This window comes from Equus asinus, chromosome 8 (genome assembly GCF_041296235.1).
Source record: "Equus asinus isolate D_3611 breed Donkey chromosome 8, EquAss-T2T_v2, whole genome shotgun sequence".
Taxonomy (NCBI): Eukaryota; Metazoa; Chordata; class Mammalia; order Perissodactyla; family Equidae; genus Equus; species Equus asinus.
In genome coordinates, this window is record NC_091797.1 from 12517699 (window position 1) to 12533167 (window position 15469).

Below are 15469 nucleotides of genomic sequence, written 5' to 3' on the forward strand. Positions count from 1 at the left end.
CAGGTAAAGACACAGCCTCAATATCTATCTATTCAATATCATGTGTTCCCACCCCTTCCTCCTCACAAACAACCATTGTGTTCCTGAGCTCCTCAGGGCACTGAAGCACCAACCAACCCAAAAATCAGCCGATTCTCCATATTCTCCCCACAACAAATACTTACCCCTTCTGTACTCATGCTCTTAACACTCTGATCTTTGCTGTGAAACTGAACAAATAGATTAGACTATGATGTTCAGATAAAGCTTGTTTGGGTAGATATAACACAGCAGAAAAATTAAAAGATCTTGTACTAGCTTTACCATTCACCACTTTGGTGCCCTCAGTCAAATAACCCTTCAGGTTCAAGTTTTTCATCAATGAAATGAAGACAATAATACCTGACTGACAAGTGCAATGAGTTAAAGTGTATGAAAGTCTCTGAAAATGGGAAAACTTACGAGGAATGGGAGATCATATTCAAACTTCCCGTCTTAAAAGCTGCCTTTAATGATAACGTAGCCTAGTGTTTCAAAGCTCAGACCTTCAAAGGTAGAGAGGGACTGGGGGATATAAGAGCCCTAAGACCTTGCTGGTGGGAATACAAACAGGCACCTCCATTCCAGAGAGCAGCAATCTGGAAGGATTTAGTCAAATTAAGTACATGCATATTTGGAGGAGGGAAAATTGCCCCCTTCCCCTCTTGGTTCTTACGGTTGGTCAATCAATTAAAATGACATAAGGCGGGTAAACAGGAGAAAATCAAATTTAATATGTGCACATGGGGATTTCACATAAGCATGAAAAATTCCAAAATGACATATATAGCTCATCCCAAACTAAGGAGAAGGAGGCAGAGGTCTGGGATTTCAAAGGGAGGGAAGACAATCCAGAGGAAGATGGAAGAAGTTAAGGTTTAGTAAACAATTGTGTGCTGGGCCATGCTGAGACAATGTCCCCACAGAGGGGACTTTGATCAAATGGGCCTTGCTAGGTTCCTCCCTGTCTACCACAGCTGGTTTACATCTTACTTTAGCTATCTATGGTGACAGCTCTTCCCGGAACAGGTCTCCCATCTTTTAATTCTTTTAGGCAGGAAGAGAGAAGGTCGAAATTCTTCCTGAGTCTTCTGGTCCTTGATTGTTTTCAGCCTGAAATAATCCACATGCTAGTGTGGCATGTCTTGGGGCGACCTGTCCTGAACCGCGTCACATACTTATACCTAAGTAATTCTAATCCTGGATATATATTCCGGAGAAATTATCACAAGGGTCCACAGGGGATATGCACCACAGCTGTTCCTGGTAGAGGCAAGCAACCCAAGAGATCACCACCAGGCAGGTGAGTAGGTGAAATGTGATGAGGGCACAGCGTGCAGCTGTGAGGAAGCAAGCCACTAGATATTTACAGAGCAATGTGGATAGAGCTTAAAAACCGCAGTGCTGAGTGAAACAAAAAGGAAACCGAATATAAACAATAATATTATTTACATTTATTAAATATATATGCAGACAAAAACAATGCACATCTTCAAAACATACATAAGTAAACAATATAGATTAAACAAGTAAGAATGTGTACCTATAGCAGGGGGAAGGAAGATAGAAATTATTATAAAAGATCATCCAATCAATCATCCAGTCAACAGGTACACCAGAGAGGGGCCTTGCCCAAACTTATAATAGCAATCTGTCATGAACTGGGGAGTGTGATCAACTCAACCTTTTATACCCTAGATCAACAACTGAATAAATAAATGAATGGACAAATGATTGACTAAATGGCTTGCTCTTAGAATCTGATTATCCGGATTTGAATTCTGCCTCTACCATTTATTAGTTTGTTTTAACCTTTTGGACCCTGTCCTCACAAACATAAAATATGAATAGTAATATACCTACCTCACAGGCTCATTGTGAAAGTTAAATTAAATTCATGCAAAGCACCAGGTGTGGTGCCTGGCACATGATGAGAGCACAATAAATACTAGGGATTATTATTAATAATCTAAAGTGATACCTCAACACAACTTAGCAGGTTGATGGAGAAGTAGTCTTCACAGGGGGAGGAGAGATGAGCCGAGAGCTGTACTAGGGCTCTGCTGCTCTTCACACACTAATGAGGAGTTGATGAGACCTTTATATTTCCTGGGCCAACTGATGACTGACAATGGAGCGTTCCAAAATGGCGGGTGGAGAATGAAGGAGGCCAGTTGCTCTTCTGTAGGAAACTCTCCCTGATTTGCCCTGGGCAGAAGGATGGGTTGATGACAAAGTGGTCTGAGGGAACTGTGGTTCAGACAGATCTGGCTCCAACGGGAACATGAGCTGTGTTCAAGGGGTAAGTAAAGCAGCCATTACTCAGCCTCCTCTGCTACCAGAAATTCACTGTCCAGAATTGCTGTGGATTCTTCCTTAGGGTGTGTTGTCCAGGGCTTCCCAGCTGGACAGACGGCTATAAAAAGGAAACAACTTCGAGAAGCCGAGGCCAGACTACTGGGGATGACAACTGGGAAAGAAACTAAACATGCCCGATATTGTGGGCCGATATCGGGTGTGTTGGAGGGTGGGCTCCCAGGATTGTCATCACAGTGTGGGTTTGCGCTGTGGTCTTTGCTGCTCCCAAAATTATGAGTACCAACTGACTCTGAAATAGCCTTCACAAGAATCTTGTGGTGATGGACAAGAGAGACAGTGATGTCAGACATTCCAGCAACAGGATCCCTGGGCTGCCTCTGTACATAGTCTGTCCCGGCAGCACAGAACCCCAACCAAACAGGAAAACAGTGTGTGTGATGTGAAATACCAACTTTCTCATGTTAGAAATCTGCCCAACGAACCCCTGCATATTAGCATCCCCTGCAAGCAGGCAGGGACTCATTTGTAAAAGTTGTTCTTTTTTTTAGCACGTAAAAGAAATGAGGCAAAGGGGTGATAAAACCTGATTCAGTTAAGTAATGTATGCATTAAATAAAACTGGTGTTGAAAAATAGTCACAACCATTCTTCTATTTACCCATGATTCTTCTTTATTTGGCTGCTAAATATAAGGGCACGTTAGGATTGCTGTCAGCTTAATAGAAGGCATTAGAAGGCTCTAACAGTGGTGCGAGAAGCCGTAGTTAACCTCTCCTATGCTGGGTGTTAGTAGACTACTGCGATCTTAGATGCCCGCAGAAAACTTTTTTTAGTTCCGCTGCTGCACTGCAGTTCATAAAAGAAACACGAAGGCAGAAAAAAATAAAAGTTAGACCTAGCAAGTGATTAGCACCGGCATTCCAAAAAACTTCAGCATAGCCCGTGTTTTCAGCTTCTGCTCCAACTTCATTGCTGCAAAATAAGAGAAAATAGTAGTCAGGTTGATGGAGATAAATAAATTTTTTAAAATATGTCCCAATCTTTATACATTAATATTTGGGCATAGTATCTCATAAAAAAAAAAAAACAGTTGATAGTAGGAAATTTTGGTTTATTTTTCCCTCAGTAGCTGTTTTCTTATTAGACAATTAATGGCATAAAGAGACAAACAGCTGTACCTTCACATCAGACTCTGTCTTGAGAGCTCAGCAGAGCGGTTCTGGCCTCCTGCATGGGGCTATGGTGGCACTGAGGGGCTGGAGCAGCCTTAAGGAGTAGCATTGTCATATCCCACCCACAACCCCACACCTTTCAATTGCTTGCCTTCCTTTTCCTTTAGCATAGACTGCATCATTCCCTAAAATGTAATGTCTAAAACGAGGAGGTAAAGTGAACTGGAATTAGACTAAGTCCCAGCTTTTGCAGAACGGAACATTACAAAAGATAGAGACAGTAGGGGCCAGCCCGGTGGTGTAGTGGTTAAGTTTGTGCACTCCGCTTTAGCGGCCCAGCATTCACAGGTTCGGATCCCAGGTACAGGCCTGCATGCCACTTATCAAGCCCTGCTGGGGCAGCAGGTAGCATCCCACATACAAAATGGAGGAAGATTGGCACAGATGTTAGCTCAGGGCCAATCTTCATCACCAAAAAAAGAAAAGAGAGAGAGAAACAGTAAATGAACATCTTGCCTTTTTTCATATATTGATTCAATTTGCTTTAAAACATTTCTATGTGCTAGTGGAGTGATTCCAATAATTTCTTTATCCATCAATCTCTAAGTGTTCCTATTTGATAGTGTTAGACTATCTAGAACAGATAAGATCAACTTAACTGAGTGGAGATGGTATTAGCAGATTATACAAATCAAGAAAGAAAGTATAAAAGGAAGCATCAGAGATGAGGGCAGAAGAGAAATTTAGTTCGAAAACGTTACTCTGATAGAAGGTGATAGAATGACACCAATGGAAGGAAGTGACCACAACTTTATCTTTCCAGGTGACAACTCAAGGCTGTCAATGGAACATTCCAAAATGGCTGGTGGAGAATAAAAGAGGTCAGTTGCTCTTCTGTAGGCAACTCTGCCTACTTTGCCCTGGGCTGGATCACAGGGTGAAGAAGGAGCGGTCAGAGAGCTGTGGCTTATAGCTGGCTCCAAGGGGAACACGAGATACGTGCAAGGGGGCCGTGAAGCACACAGGAAACCTGAGTATGGCATGGCGGAGCAGCTAAGCAGGATTGTGAAACACGGATACATTCTGCATCATTCAGGAAAAAATGCATTTGTTAGACTAGAAGGAGGAGGTATAGAAAAAGCTATGAAAACAACGGGGTAGCTCCATTATGCACTGACTTGTTCGGGCCACAGAAAAATCAACAGTAATGAAATAAGCGAGCAGTAGCTTTCGTCATCTGGAATGCTCTGGAGCTTTAGAACGAAGGGAGGAAATGACTAAATTACATCTCCTCCTTTTCTTTCTAACAAATAAAAACCACCATTTATTTCATTTTCCCCAAAGCACCAACATTTGGTAGCTAATATCACAAGAGCTTTAAAGAGATCGTCATCGTTTGGCTAACACTTATGAAGTGCTATGTATTTTATATGCTAAGCTCTTCACATGCATTAATGCAGGTCTTCACCATAATCCTTTGACCTCCTTTTACAGAATGAAATTGAGGCTCAAAAAGATTAAGTATCATACCCAAGCCTACAGTGTTTGAAATAAAACCCTAGTTGGTTCGATGTTTCCTATTTATTTTTGTTGTTCATGTCGTCACTAGTTTGTTTTAGCTGTACTAAAACATATATGGTGTCTGGCTTGTAAATGGTAAATGCTCTGTCACGGGAAGAGTTTAAACAGAAGATATATAAGGATATACTTGTAGACAGGATTATAACATTAAGTAAAATATCGGACTAAATGCCTTCTAAATTCTCTTTCAAATATAAGATTTTATAACCCTATAAATAATTAAATCAGATTAGAGAGGAATAGGTAGTTAAACCTCTGACACCAGGCTGACAAACTCAGGGCTACTGCTCAGTTCCTCTGAATCCACCGGCAGATCACAGCAATGCTGGGCACCACAAGTCAGCAGCTGGTTTGAAATGATGCATTATGCTATGACGGGTAGAATCATGACTTTAGACACTTTGTGAAGTTTTTGCTTCCCTCTGCCAATCTCAATATAGGTAAAGAGCTAAGTAACAGGAAAAGCAAAGGTCAACATTTAAAAAAAGATGAAGATCATTAATAAAATAAATAAATAAACCCCTATTTTCAGATTACACCCTGGTAGTTAAGGTTCAGTATTTTATTATATTGCCAGGTGAACAACACACTTATTTTGGATGTAAGAAAATATAAATAAGAAAGAACTTAAGATATTTAGAAAATTGTAATTCTGAAGAGGGTCAAATTCCAAATTTTTTTTTTTATTTAGAGTTACCTTTGGATAATAAGTGATTCAGTGTTGTGAAACTTTAAGCCAATGTTACAGAAAGCATTTTTTTTAAAGAATGTGCTGTGTAAATTGATTTTTCATTCCTATTTAATACAAAACCATCTATGCATACTCTTCTCTGTCAAATGAAAGCAAAATGATCTACATATGTGTGCTTATAAATATGAAGCCAGATTTCATGTATCCAGAATAAAAAAGCCATTTCCAGAATTTGTATGTCTTAATATTAATGGCTGCATATTCATTTTTTTCTGAAAGTTCTTAAATATATTGTGGACATTTACATAACTTCTGCCTTTGGTATAAAAACATAAGATCTAGTATCAGAATTTACCATTCATAATCCAGAAGCTATAAAACATTCAGTAATTAAGGTCCTATGAAGGTATTGTGATAGATAGTGTAGGGAAGCAAAATTTGCCACCCCAAAATGTGTCTCTTTGACTTGAGGATTAAGGCTGATTATTTTTAAGAAACAAAAGACTTAGGAAGAAACTTCAACCTCCCCTCTAACTGCCTAAAAAGAATTTAGATAGAGGACCTGTTCCGGGAAGGAGATATCGCTATAGAGAACTACAGTATAATATGAAACAGGTGTGGTAGACGAGGAGGAATCTAGCAAGGCCTCTTTGATCAAAGACCTTTCTGTGTCCCACTATCTCTAGATGGCCTGACAAACGTTTGTTGACCAAACATTAACTCTTTTCTTCTTTCTGTAAATTGCCTCCTTTCCCTTTGAAGTCCCAGACTCCTGCTCCCTTCTCCATAGCCCAGAATGGCATATAGACCTCATTTTGCCTGACTGTCTTTGGAATCTTCATACTTATGTGAATTCCTCATGCACACATATTAAATCTAACCTTCTACTGTCAATCTGCCGTTTGTTATTTTAATTATTCAACTAGCCATAAGAACCAAGAAAGGAAGAGGGGAATTTTCTCTCCCCGATGATAGAAAATGCAGGTATATTGGATTCTAGAGAGCACAACACTGAATCTGGGATCAAAAACATTTAATGTCTGGATGACCTAAGCTCCAAATAGTTATTAATCCTGAGCTTTTTTGTTTATCTTGAAAAACTAGCACACAGAGGAATGTTAGTTCTTCTGGTTCCTGACTTTTGCTCAGCTTTACCATGACTGACCACAATACAAAACCCAACATTAATCTATCACGGTGACTCTGGAGAGATCCCCAAATTGCCAAACCCCACCTCTCCTACAACATATTCAACTGAGTTCCTAGAAAAGAAAAACAAGTGAGACACATTTCTGTTTATTGGCTATTTTAGAGTAAGACTTTCTCAGATTTTGGTTCTGTCCCTTGTCAATCAGGTATAAGGACAAAGAGAGATTAAAAATAAGAGGCTTAATTCTCATTGTGGAAAACAAGGGAAGAGATTTCCTTCCTTGGCTCTTAGAGCAGTTACCTTAGAAAGCTTGTCATTGTACGTACATTCTCCTCTCTTTGAAATGTATGTAAGTTCTTCCGAAAACTAAACAGGCATTTTGTCAGCTTTAAGACCCAGGAAAGTCTTTCTCAAGGACTTGAGAGCCCTCTGCTTTGAATGTCAACATGCAAGTGAGATAGCACCCCTATCTCCTGGTTCCTGAGGGAGGGTAAAAGCCTAACTTTAGCTGATACCTAGCTCCAAGTTGTAAAACCACCTCTTGTCATAAAGATATGAAGAGTTTATTTTTCCTTTGTGTAAAGCCAATTAACTAACATGGATGGCCACCTCAATTACCAGGTAATTTAGGATGAACTATGTGTAATAAATTTTAAGCCCTCTTACTTGAAGAGGAATTGAATTAGTATTTATCTTGAGAACATGTATATGAAGGATTGTATCTGCTTGGCTGCATGAAGGGTGAGATTTCTTCCTGTCTTTGCAATCTCTTAGTGACTGTCTGTGATGCATTTCACATTCTGGTTTAGTGCTTATTCAATAATAAAATTATTTTCTTTCTCTGCTACCTTTATGAAGAGGACTTCCGGGTTGGCAGAAAGATCTTTTTAAAATTACATTTCCCCAATACAAGCCGAGGACTTACAACACAAGAAAGTCACTTTGATGGGGTCCACTGCTGCCAAATCTGGTGGAGGAATGTCCTTCCCTTTATTATTTTCTTGTCTACCTGGATGCCTGGGTAAGGTGGCTATCCATTCAATGTTTATATTAGGTGTCTTTATAAGACAAATTTACCCTGGCCCTCTAGACAGTTGTTATCAAAGCACATGAGTCTTCTTTCAATCAGCAGTTAATAATATCCAGATTCCAAGTTCTTGCCTGAGATTACAAACTTGAACTCTGCAATCCAAGATTTATCAAAGCTTGGTTTTGAGAAATAAATGTTTATCGGAAATTGCCAGAAGGGAATAGAGTAGGCCCATTCCTCTTGATAATTTCATTTTTACCCTTGAATCAAACCAGAAAATGAGAGTGGCTTCCATGGACAAGTCGCTTATTTTCTCTTTTTTATGTTCTCATCTGGAGAGTAAAGATAAAGGAATGAGATGCTTGTCCCATAAGATTAGAATTGTAGACGTCAATGGAGGTTCAGGAATTCAAAATAAAATGAACACAAAAAGCTTATACAGCACAGCAGCAAATCAGTCACAGCCACCTTGATAGCAGAATTATCTCGCCAACCCTTAAATGTTTATCAAAGTCTGCAAAGAGAGGGAAGAAGAAGACAGGAGGAGAATTTGCCTCTAACAAATAGAAATGGCAAGCAATAGGATATATTGGAGTACATGAGGAAGCCATTTGGTGTAAACCTAATTCAGCCTGACTTTGTTTTTCCCGAAGGGCCTGACATGGACATTGAGCATGCATTGTATATCTTCTTTAAACATTTACTACAGCAAGAACAAATGCCCTTAAGATAAAGGTGCAACTTCCCCCCACATTGGCATTTCCTTAAGGATAAGCATCTTTCCTTAGGCTAGAAACTGACTGCTATGCTCACCTCTGACCACCCAGCTCACTTGTGACCACCCAGCTCGAGACAACAGACCTGCCACCCTGCTGTGTTCACCGAGACAGCAGACATACCTGCTGTGTCCATCAATCGCTGTGCCAACAGAGCAGTCTCGTGACTATTGTAAAAGGGACATTTCAGCCATATGTGAAACATCCTCTTTGGGGGTATGCAACCACTCTGTCCACCCCACTTCTTTGGTGCCCTTCCTTCCTTCAGGAAGAAAGGCCCCGGGCCATGGTCCTCACATTTTAGCTCAGAATAAACTCACCCAAATTTTCACTTATAGATTGATTATGGATTATTTTCGTTGACACCTCGTATGTGTTTTATGGATAGCTAGTGAATGATTAGCTCCCAAGGTGTGTTAATAACAAGTGGATCTGAAAGGTCAGAATCAAATGCATCTAATCACGTTTTTAAATCAATTGACCCTGTTAAAAAAAAAGAACGAGGGCCTCCTGTAGCAGGTGCTATGAAGAGTGGCAGGTCTGATTCTATCTCATTGCCCAGTATGACTTTTACGAGTAAGGCTGTAGAAAGAGAAATGGGTTATAGAGCAGTTGTGGATCAGAGTTGCTGAATTCACGAGACTTGATGAATACCAGCAAAAATAATTGTTGCTATTATAATTTAATTTATTCTAAGTAATTCTACTCAGAAATCATTTATTTCAGGCAGGGAGTTCGTAGATGGTGTTCTATAACCACCGACTTAGAGATTAAGGCATTGGTGTGAACAATTGAAATCTATGAAAGTGAACTTCTTTGAAAATTGATCAGCCAGCTGACCGCAATGGTCAAATCAATTATGTAGGGATCTCATCTGCTTTTGTAAGGGTTCATCAATGGCCAAGTATTGTTTTTGAAGTGCCATATAAAATGCTAAATAAAACATTCTTTGGAACATACTAGGCCCCAGACTTAGCTTGCGCCAAAATAGGCCCAGCCCTAGCCTAATTATTTTCCAAACCTTGTGTGGAATATCAAAGAAAACAGAAGCAAAGTGTTAGATTTTACTGAGGAAATTACACTGAATCTCAACACAGAACAGATCTCTCAAAACTACTCTCCCCAGGTTAAAGCACGTGTTAAACCTCTATGACATTAGACAGGAAGAGGGGACCCAAATTTTTATTAATTGAAAGCCTTCCCGGAAACAAAATTTTTTACGGTTCTTCTGCTTTTACTTTCAAATTTTTGTTTCCAAGATTAAATAATTGGTTTGACTGGCTTTCCTAGACTGCCAGTGAAGAAGCCAGAATTTGAGAATCTCAACTTTTGTTGCACATTTGAATCACCTGGGGAGAATTTAAAACACGCCCTTGCCTTTGCCACCTCCAGAGATTCTTGGTTTAATGTGCCTGGAGTGGAACCCTGCTAGTGGGGCTTTAAAAAAGGCCCAGGAGATTCTAATGTTCAGCCAGAGTTGAGAACTGCTGAACTAGATGATAGTGGAATTGTTTTGAGTTAGTTCTTTTTAAATGTGCTTCATAAATCATATGACATAAAAACAATGAGCAAATTGAATCAGATAAATCTGAGGTCTGTTTACTATTAAACGAGTTACTGAGCTAATTTTAAAAACCAGTATCCACAAATAGCATGATTGAATACAAGCAACAGGAGTCTGGTAGTCAGACAGACAGACTGTTGTCTTTACGAAATGAGAGCAAAATCAAGGGGGAAATTCTGAGACCCGATCGAGGGTTCTTCCATAGCCCTTTATCTGCACTGAGTTGGTAACTGGAATGCTTTTCTCCCTAAGCCACGTGGTCGTAATTCTGGAAAATAAGACCAGAATTGCTTTACAAAAAGATAGTTTTCTCAGTTAGTGCTTTGCAGGTAAATAAATAATAAAGGGTTTGGGGAAAATACATGGGTCAATATTATGGTCTGACCACATATCATAAGGAATTCTAAAAAGTTGTTAAATTGCTCCAAAATGTGCCAATGTTACTCAGAAGTAAAATACAGCACACTGGAAGCATAAAATGACCTTTTGCTTAATTATTTACACTTCTTTTAATATTAACGGTAACTCGCTGTTTCTCACAACTGTTAAACTTCGAACTTTAGTTTCTTCTCTTTTTTTTAAAGATTGGCACCTGAGCTAAAAACTGTTGCCAATCTTTTTTTTTTCTGCTTTATCTCCCCAAATCTCCCCCATACCTAGTTGTATATCCTAGTCGTAGGTCCTTCTAATTGTGGCACGTGGGACGCCACCTCAATGTGGCCTGACGAGCAGTGCCATGTCTGCACACAGGATGTTAACCAGCAAAACCCTGGGCCACCACAGCGGAGCGCGTGAACTTAACCACTAGGCCACGGGGCCAGCCCCAAACTTTAGTTTCTTTTACAGTGATTTTCACATATTCCAAACAAGAGGTTGAAATCAATTTTTGGCAATCTTACCCACTAGCTTTATTTTAAGTTTTGTCTCTAGGGTTGTGATAATTGGTACCCAAAAAATGAAAATACTACAATACTCCATCTACCCTGTACTTTCTAGCAACATAGTCTTTCATGTTACCTAACATTCAAACGTTCTGGATTCAGCATTTATTATCTGAACTGGATGCTTTTGTTATTTAAATAACCATTTGATTTTCTATCATTGTGCAGGAACATTCTTATTGTTCAGATATAGCCTATATGAATTTGAACCAAAATTATTGTTTGAAGGAAAGACAGCATTTGATTATTTTTCTACATTTATCTGAAATATGCAAAATTTATTCAACCATTCTCCTATTTTGGGACATATACATTTGTCCAATTTTTGACTGTTACACAATTTGCCACCATCACACTGAAAAGACTAGCAATTTGACAGAGTTAACATCCTTAATATACAAGGGAGTTTCCAACTCAATAAGAAAAAATATTACCATACCAGTAGATAAATGTATAATGTAACACAAAGCAAAATAGACAAAAGTAACAGAAAAATATAGAATTTTTTAAATGCAAATAAAAAGGAAAGATAATTTCCCCTTTTAAATTGCAAATATTTTAAAATATGATTTTAAAGGGAGGAAGATTGAGATCGTGTAGATAGAGCTCTAGATAAAGAGAGAGAGCTGGATAGAGTATAGTAGAGAGGTTAGGAGGATGGACTCCAGGCTGTCAGATCTGGATTTGATTCCCGATTGCGTGGACACTTCCCAGCCATTTGGCTTTAGGCATTATACTGATTTCCCCCAGCCTCAGTTTCCTCATCTGTAAAATGGGAATGATAATAGTACTTAACTTACAATGTTTTGTGAAGATTAAGTAAAATAATGCATGTAAAGGGCATAGCACTTTTTAACATATAAGAAGATCTCACTAAACTGGCAATTATAATACTTCTCAATACTGGCAAGTGTACATGGAAACAGGGATTAGAACAGGCTCCTGGTAGGGTGAATTGCTACAATTTTTCAGGAATGCAGTTTAGCTATGTGCATCAAAAGTCTTCCATACGTCCATACTCATTGAACCAATAATCCTATTTTTAAAAAATCAGACATGTGGTCAAGGATATAAATCACACTTATTCAGAACACACGTTTATATGATAATGACTAATGTTATAGCAGAGAGGCACATTGGTCTTATGTGATAGAAGTTTTAAAATTTGCAGAAGTAGGGATGTCAGTTTATGAAAAGTATATCATATGCCTTAAATTATGGGAAATACACTTTTGGGAAAAATTCAGATATTATTTGGAATTTTATTATTCCTGGTTCTCTTTTGTACTCTGCTTGTTTTTTCTAAACTTGGAGGCCGTGAAATTGAACATGTCTCACTTGTGAGGGTATATGAAATGAATGTATTGAGCTCACTTACTCCCTCCTTAAAGATAAGTCCTTTAAAAATCACTTTTTTTTCTCATATTTACCACTTTGAGGAGGTAGAAGAAGAAAACGTTCAATTATTCTTGCTCTTGATTAACAAAAAATTACAAATTTCGTTACAGAACTTTTTCTTTGCCTCTTTGGTATAGCATTCATAAAAATGAAATGTTTTTTTCAAATTTATTTTTTATCTGTTAGCTCAAAATGTGAAATGGCTAAACACTTGCATGCAATTCAGGGGCTACTTCTCAGCTGGTGTACTTTTGCCTACTTGCTGCCTGCCAAATGCAAGATTCACTTGGGGGGCAGCTCAGTGAGCTAAGCAGGCATCCTTCAATGAGCTGAAACTGAGATACCGTGAGACACTGGGGCCTCTGACTCAGAAGACCCACCATACGTATTACGGGACATCTTTTGACCCTCTGGAGAAAGAAGACAACAGTGGTTTCACATATGAATCCAAAGAGAAAATCACAAAGACAGACACGAGATAGAAGGAGTTGGTTTGTAATCAAGGTGTTAGGCACATGGGGCCCTCTAGTACCCCCTTCCACCTTGAGAAGCAGTGAGAATTTACTTATTTAACTATCGTTTGCTTCTGAAGAACACAAGGGGCCAGTTAGTTCGCTCTTTTAAAAAAAAGTATGATTTTATTAATTTTTTTAAAAGATTAATTGGTTTAATTCTACAACCTAATATCACCCGGAAATGGATAACTAGATCTCCGATTGTGTCTTACATTTACCTCTTTGGAATCAAGAATTTCATGTTCAGGAATAGCCACCATTGGATGACTCAGCTTCACAGAAAAGATGCCCAGGTTATGGTCAGGAGGAGAAGTGAGGAGAAATAAATGTTTAAATTTCATTTAAATAGACAGACAGTGACAATAAGAATATTATTGCTGATCACCATACATTCTACCAAGTGTAAACGTCAAGACTTGATTGTTATTAAAAACAAAGGAAGATACTCTTAACATCGAAAAACATTTTGGCAGATGGTGAACACTTTGAGCGTAAGACCATATCTTATTTATCTCTGTCCCACATAGACTCTGACAGTGCTTGCCACATAGCATAGACAGTTATGAAATGTTTCTTGAGTGAATGGATTGTTAAAACACACTGATACCATAGAGAGGAAACGAAGTTATATTTATGTTTCAACTCTCCCAATAGGCCTCAAATTGAAAAGCTTCAAAGGAGAAGAGACAGATCATGCAGAGAGCCACAGTAGATGCAGAGGGATCTGTAGATAGTAAACGTTTACTTGGAATGTAAAGCATTGTGCATTACTGTAAACATTAATGATCTCACTACACAGGGACTTATAAACATTGCGGTCTTACCAGATGATGTTATTATAACGTAGTTTACAACACAGTGACACTCTAACAGAAGGCAGGCTGTTTTGCTTATCCAAGAATTTTTATTACTGCCTGGGTCTTCTGAGCACTACACACACACTTAAACCTGTTGAACTAGAAGAAAGTCATAGACATGCAAGAAAAAGAGACAGATAGACAGCATAAGGGACATACACACACACAAAGAAGGGAAGAGCAATCATTCGTAGTAAATCTGTTTACCCCTTATTTTTACCATCTCTACTCACACCAACTTTAGGGTAACCATGGTACCTGATTTGCCAGGAATATTCCTAATTCTGCTATTGATCTAGGCAAATCAGGGCTAGGGAAATGATTGGTTCCCTTTCACACTCCAAGGGTCCTGATTTGGTCAATAAATCAATGCAACAGTGACTACCTTCTAATCCTGCAGGGCAATTCAGAGGATCCCAGAAATTCAGCCTTGGCCCTTGGAGGAGCCAACGCTGGCTGCTGGGGAGGCCAAGGCGGTCCTGCCTCACATTTCCTCAGGCTTCCCTCTGTTCCAGCGGATTTTCAAGAATGGAGTCTGCTTTTATTTAAAGCCATAGCTTCACTGAATCCTGGCCATTACATTCTGTCCCCAAGTCTGAAATCTTCTGGGTATCATAACAGAAGAGACCATTGCTTAAAATAGAAGCATGATCTGGCCTGAGAGCCAACAGGAGATCTAAACGGCATTCCAGAAATCAGCTGAAAGCACTTCCTTTCTCCTGTTCGTCAGGGTCTCCTGAGATGCTAAGTGTGGCTGAGAACTGGACCCTATGTACTGCGTCAAATCTCAGACCCAAGTAATTGGTCTTGGAGACAGCAGAATCATTAGCATACCTAGGCTAAGTGGTGTGGTAATTACGTGAATCATCAGAGTTTATACAATGTCAAATTTCCATTCTCCTAGTCTCCTAAAATAGAATAGAATAAATATCTTGAAATTTGAAAATGTTGGAACACACCTAATAAAATAATCAACTGACACTGGAAAAACAATTGAGTAATCATGGAATGTCTACTTTTACATTCCATTCTTTCTTTCCAATATAGGTATCTCTTCATTTAAATCCATTTTATTTTAATCTTGAATTCAAAAACTATGTATTAATTATCCTAGTCAACAAGAGAGAACAGAAAATGATGGATAATAATTCATTGGTAATCCCAAAATCATTTATATTTGGCTTTGGAATGCTTTCTCCTATTTATGATTTTTTGTCACAATAGATTTGCCTTTTTGTTATCTTCAAGCTGACCAAAAATATAAAATAAAATACGATATTAATATCTTGTGAAGGTTAATGTATTTAGTCATAATAGTGTATTATGTGCTCACATGATAAATTTATTATACGTATTTGTTGTTTAGTTTTCACAACAACCTAGTGAGGAGAGCACTATTATCCTGTTTCACAGATGAGGAAACTAAAGCATGGAGAGGCAGAATAACTTAGTCAAGAT

The 15469-nt window shown here is 38.7% G+C and overlaps 1 protein-coding gene across 35 annotated transcripts in view; it reads right to left on the reverse strand.

Annotated features, from left to right (window-relative positions):
• Nucleotides 1-1450: 1450 nt before the first annotated feature.
• Nucleotides 1451-15469, reverse strand: part of MLIP (muscular LMNA interacting protein) — a 238815-nt gene continuing 224796 nt past the window's right edge. For 20 of the 35 annotated variants that reach the window (XM_070514723.1, XM_044776883.2, XM_070514727.1 and 17 more), the window contains 2 exons: nucleotides 13373-13426; nucleotides 2982-3308 (listed from right to left, as the gene is read on the reverse strand). In XM_070514723.1, the coding sequence (XP_070370824.1) occupies nucleotides 3303-3308; nucleotides 13373-13426 (60 nt within the window). In that variant the 3' untranslated portion in view covers nucleotides 2982-3302. Of the gene's footprint in view, nucleotides 3309-13372; nucleotides 13427-15469 lie in introns of all 35 variants that reach the window. The other 15 variants (XM_070514706.1, XM_070514731.1, XM_070514710.1 and 12 more) reach the window with 2 other exon arrangements.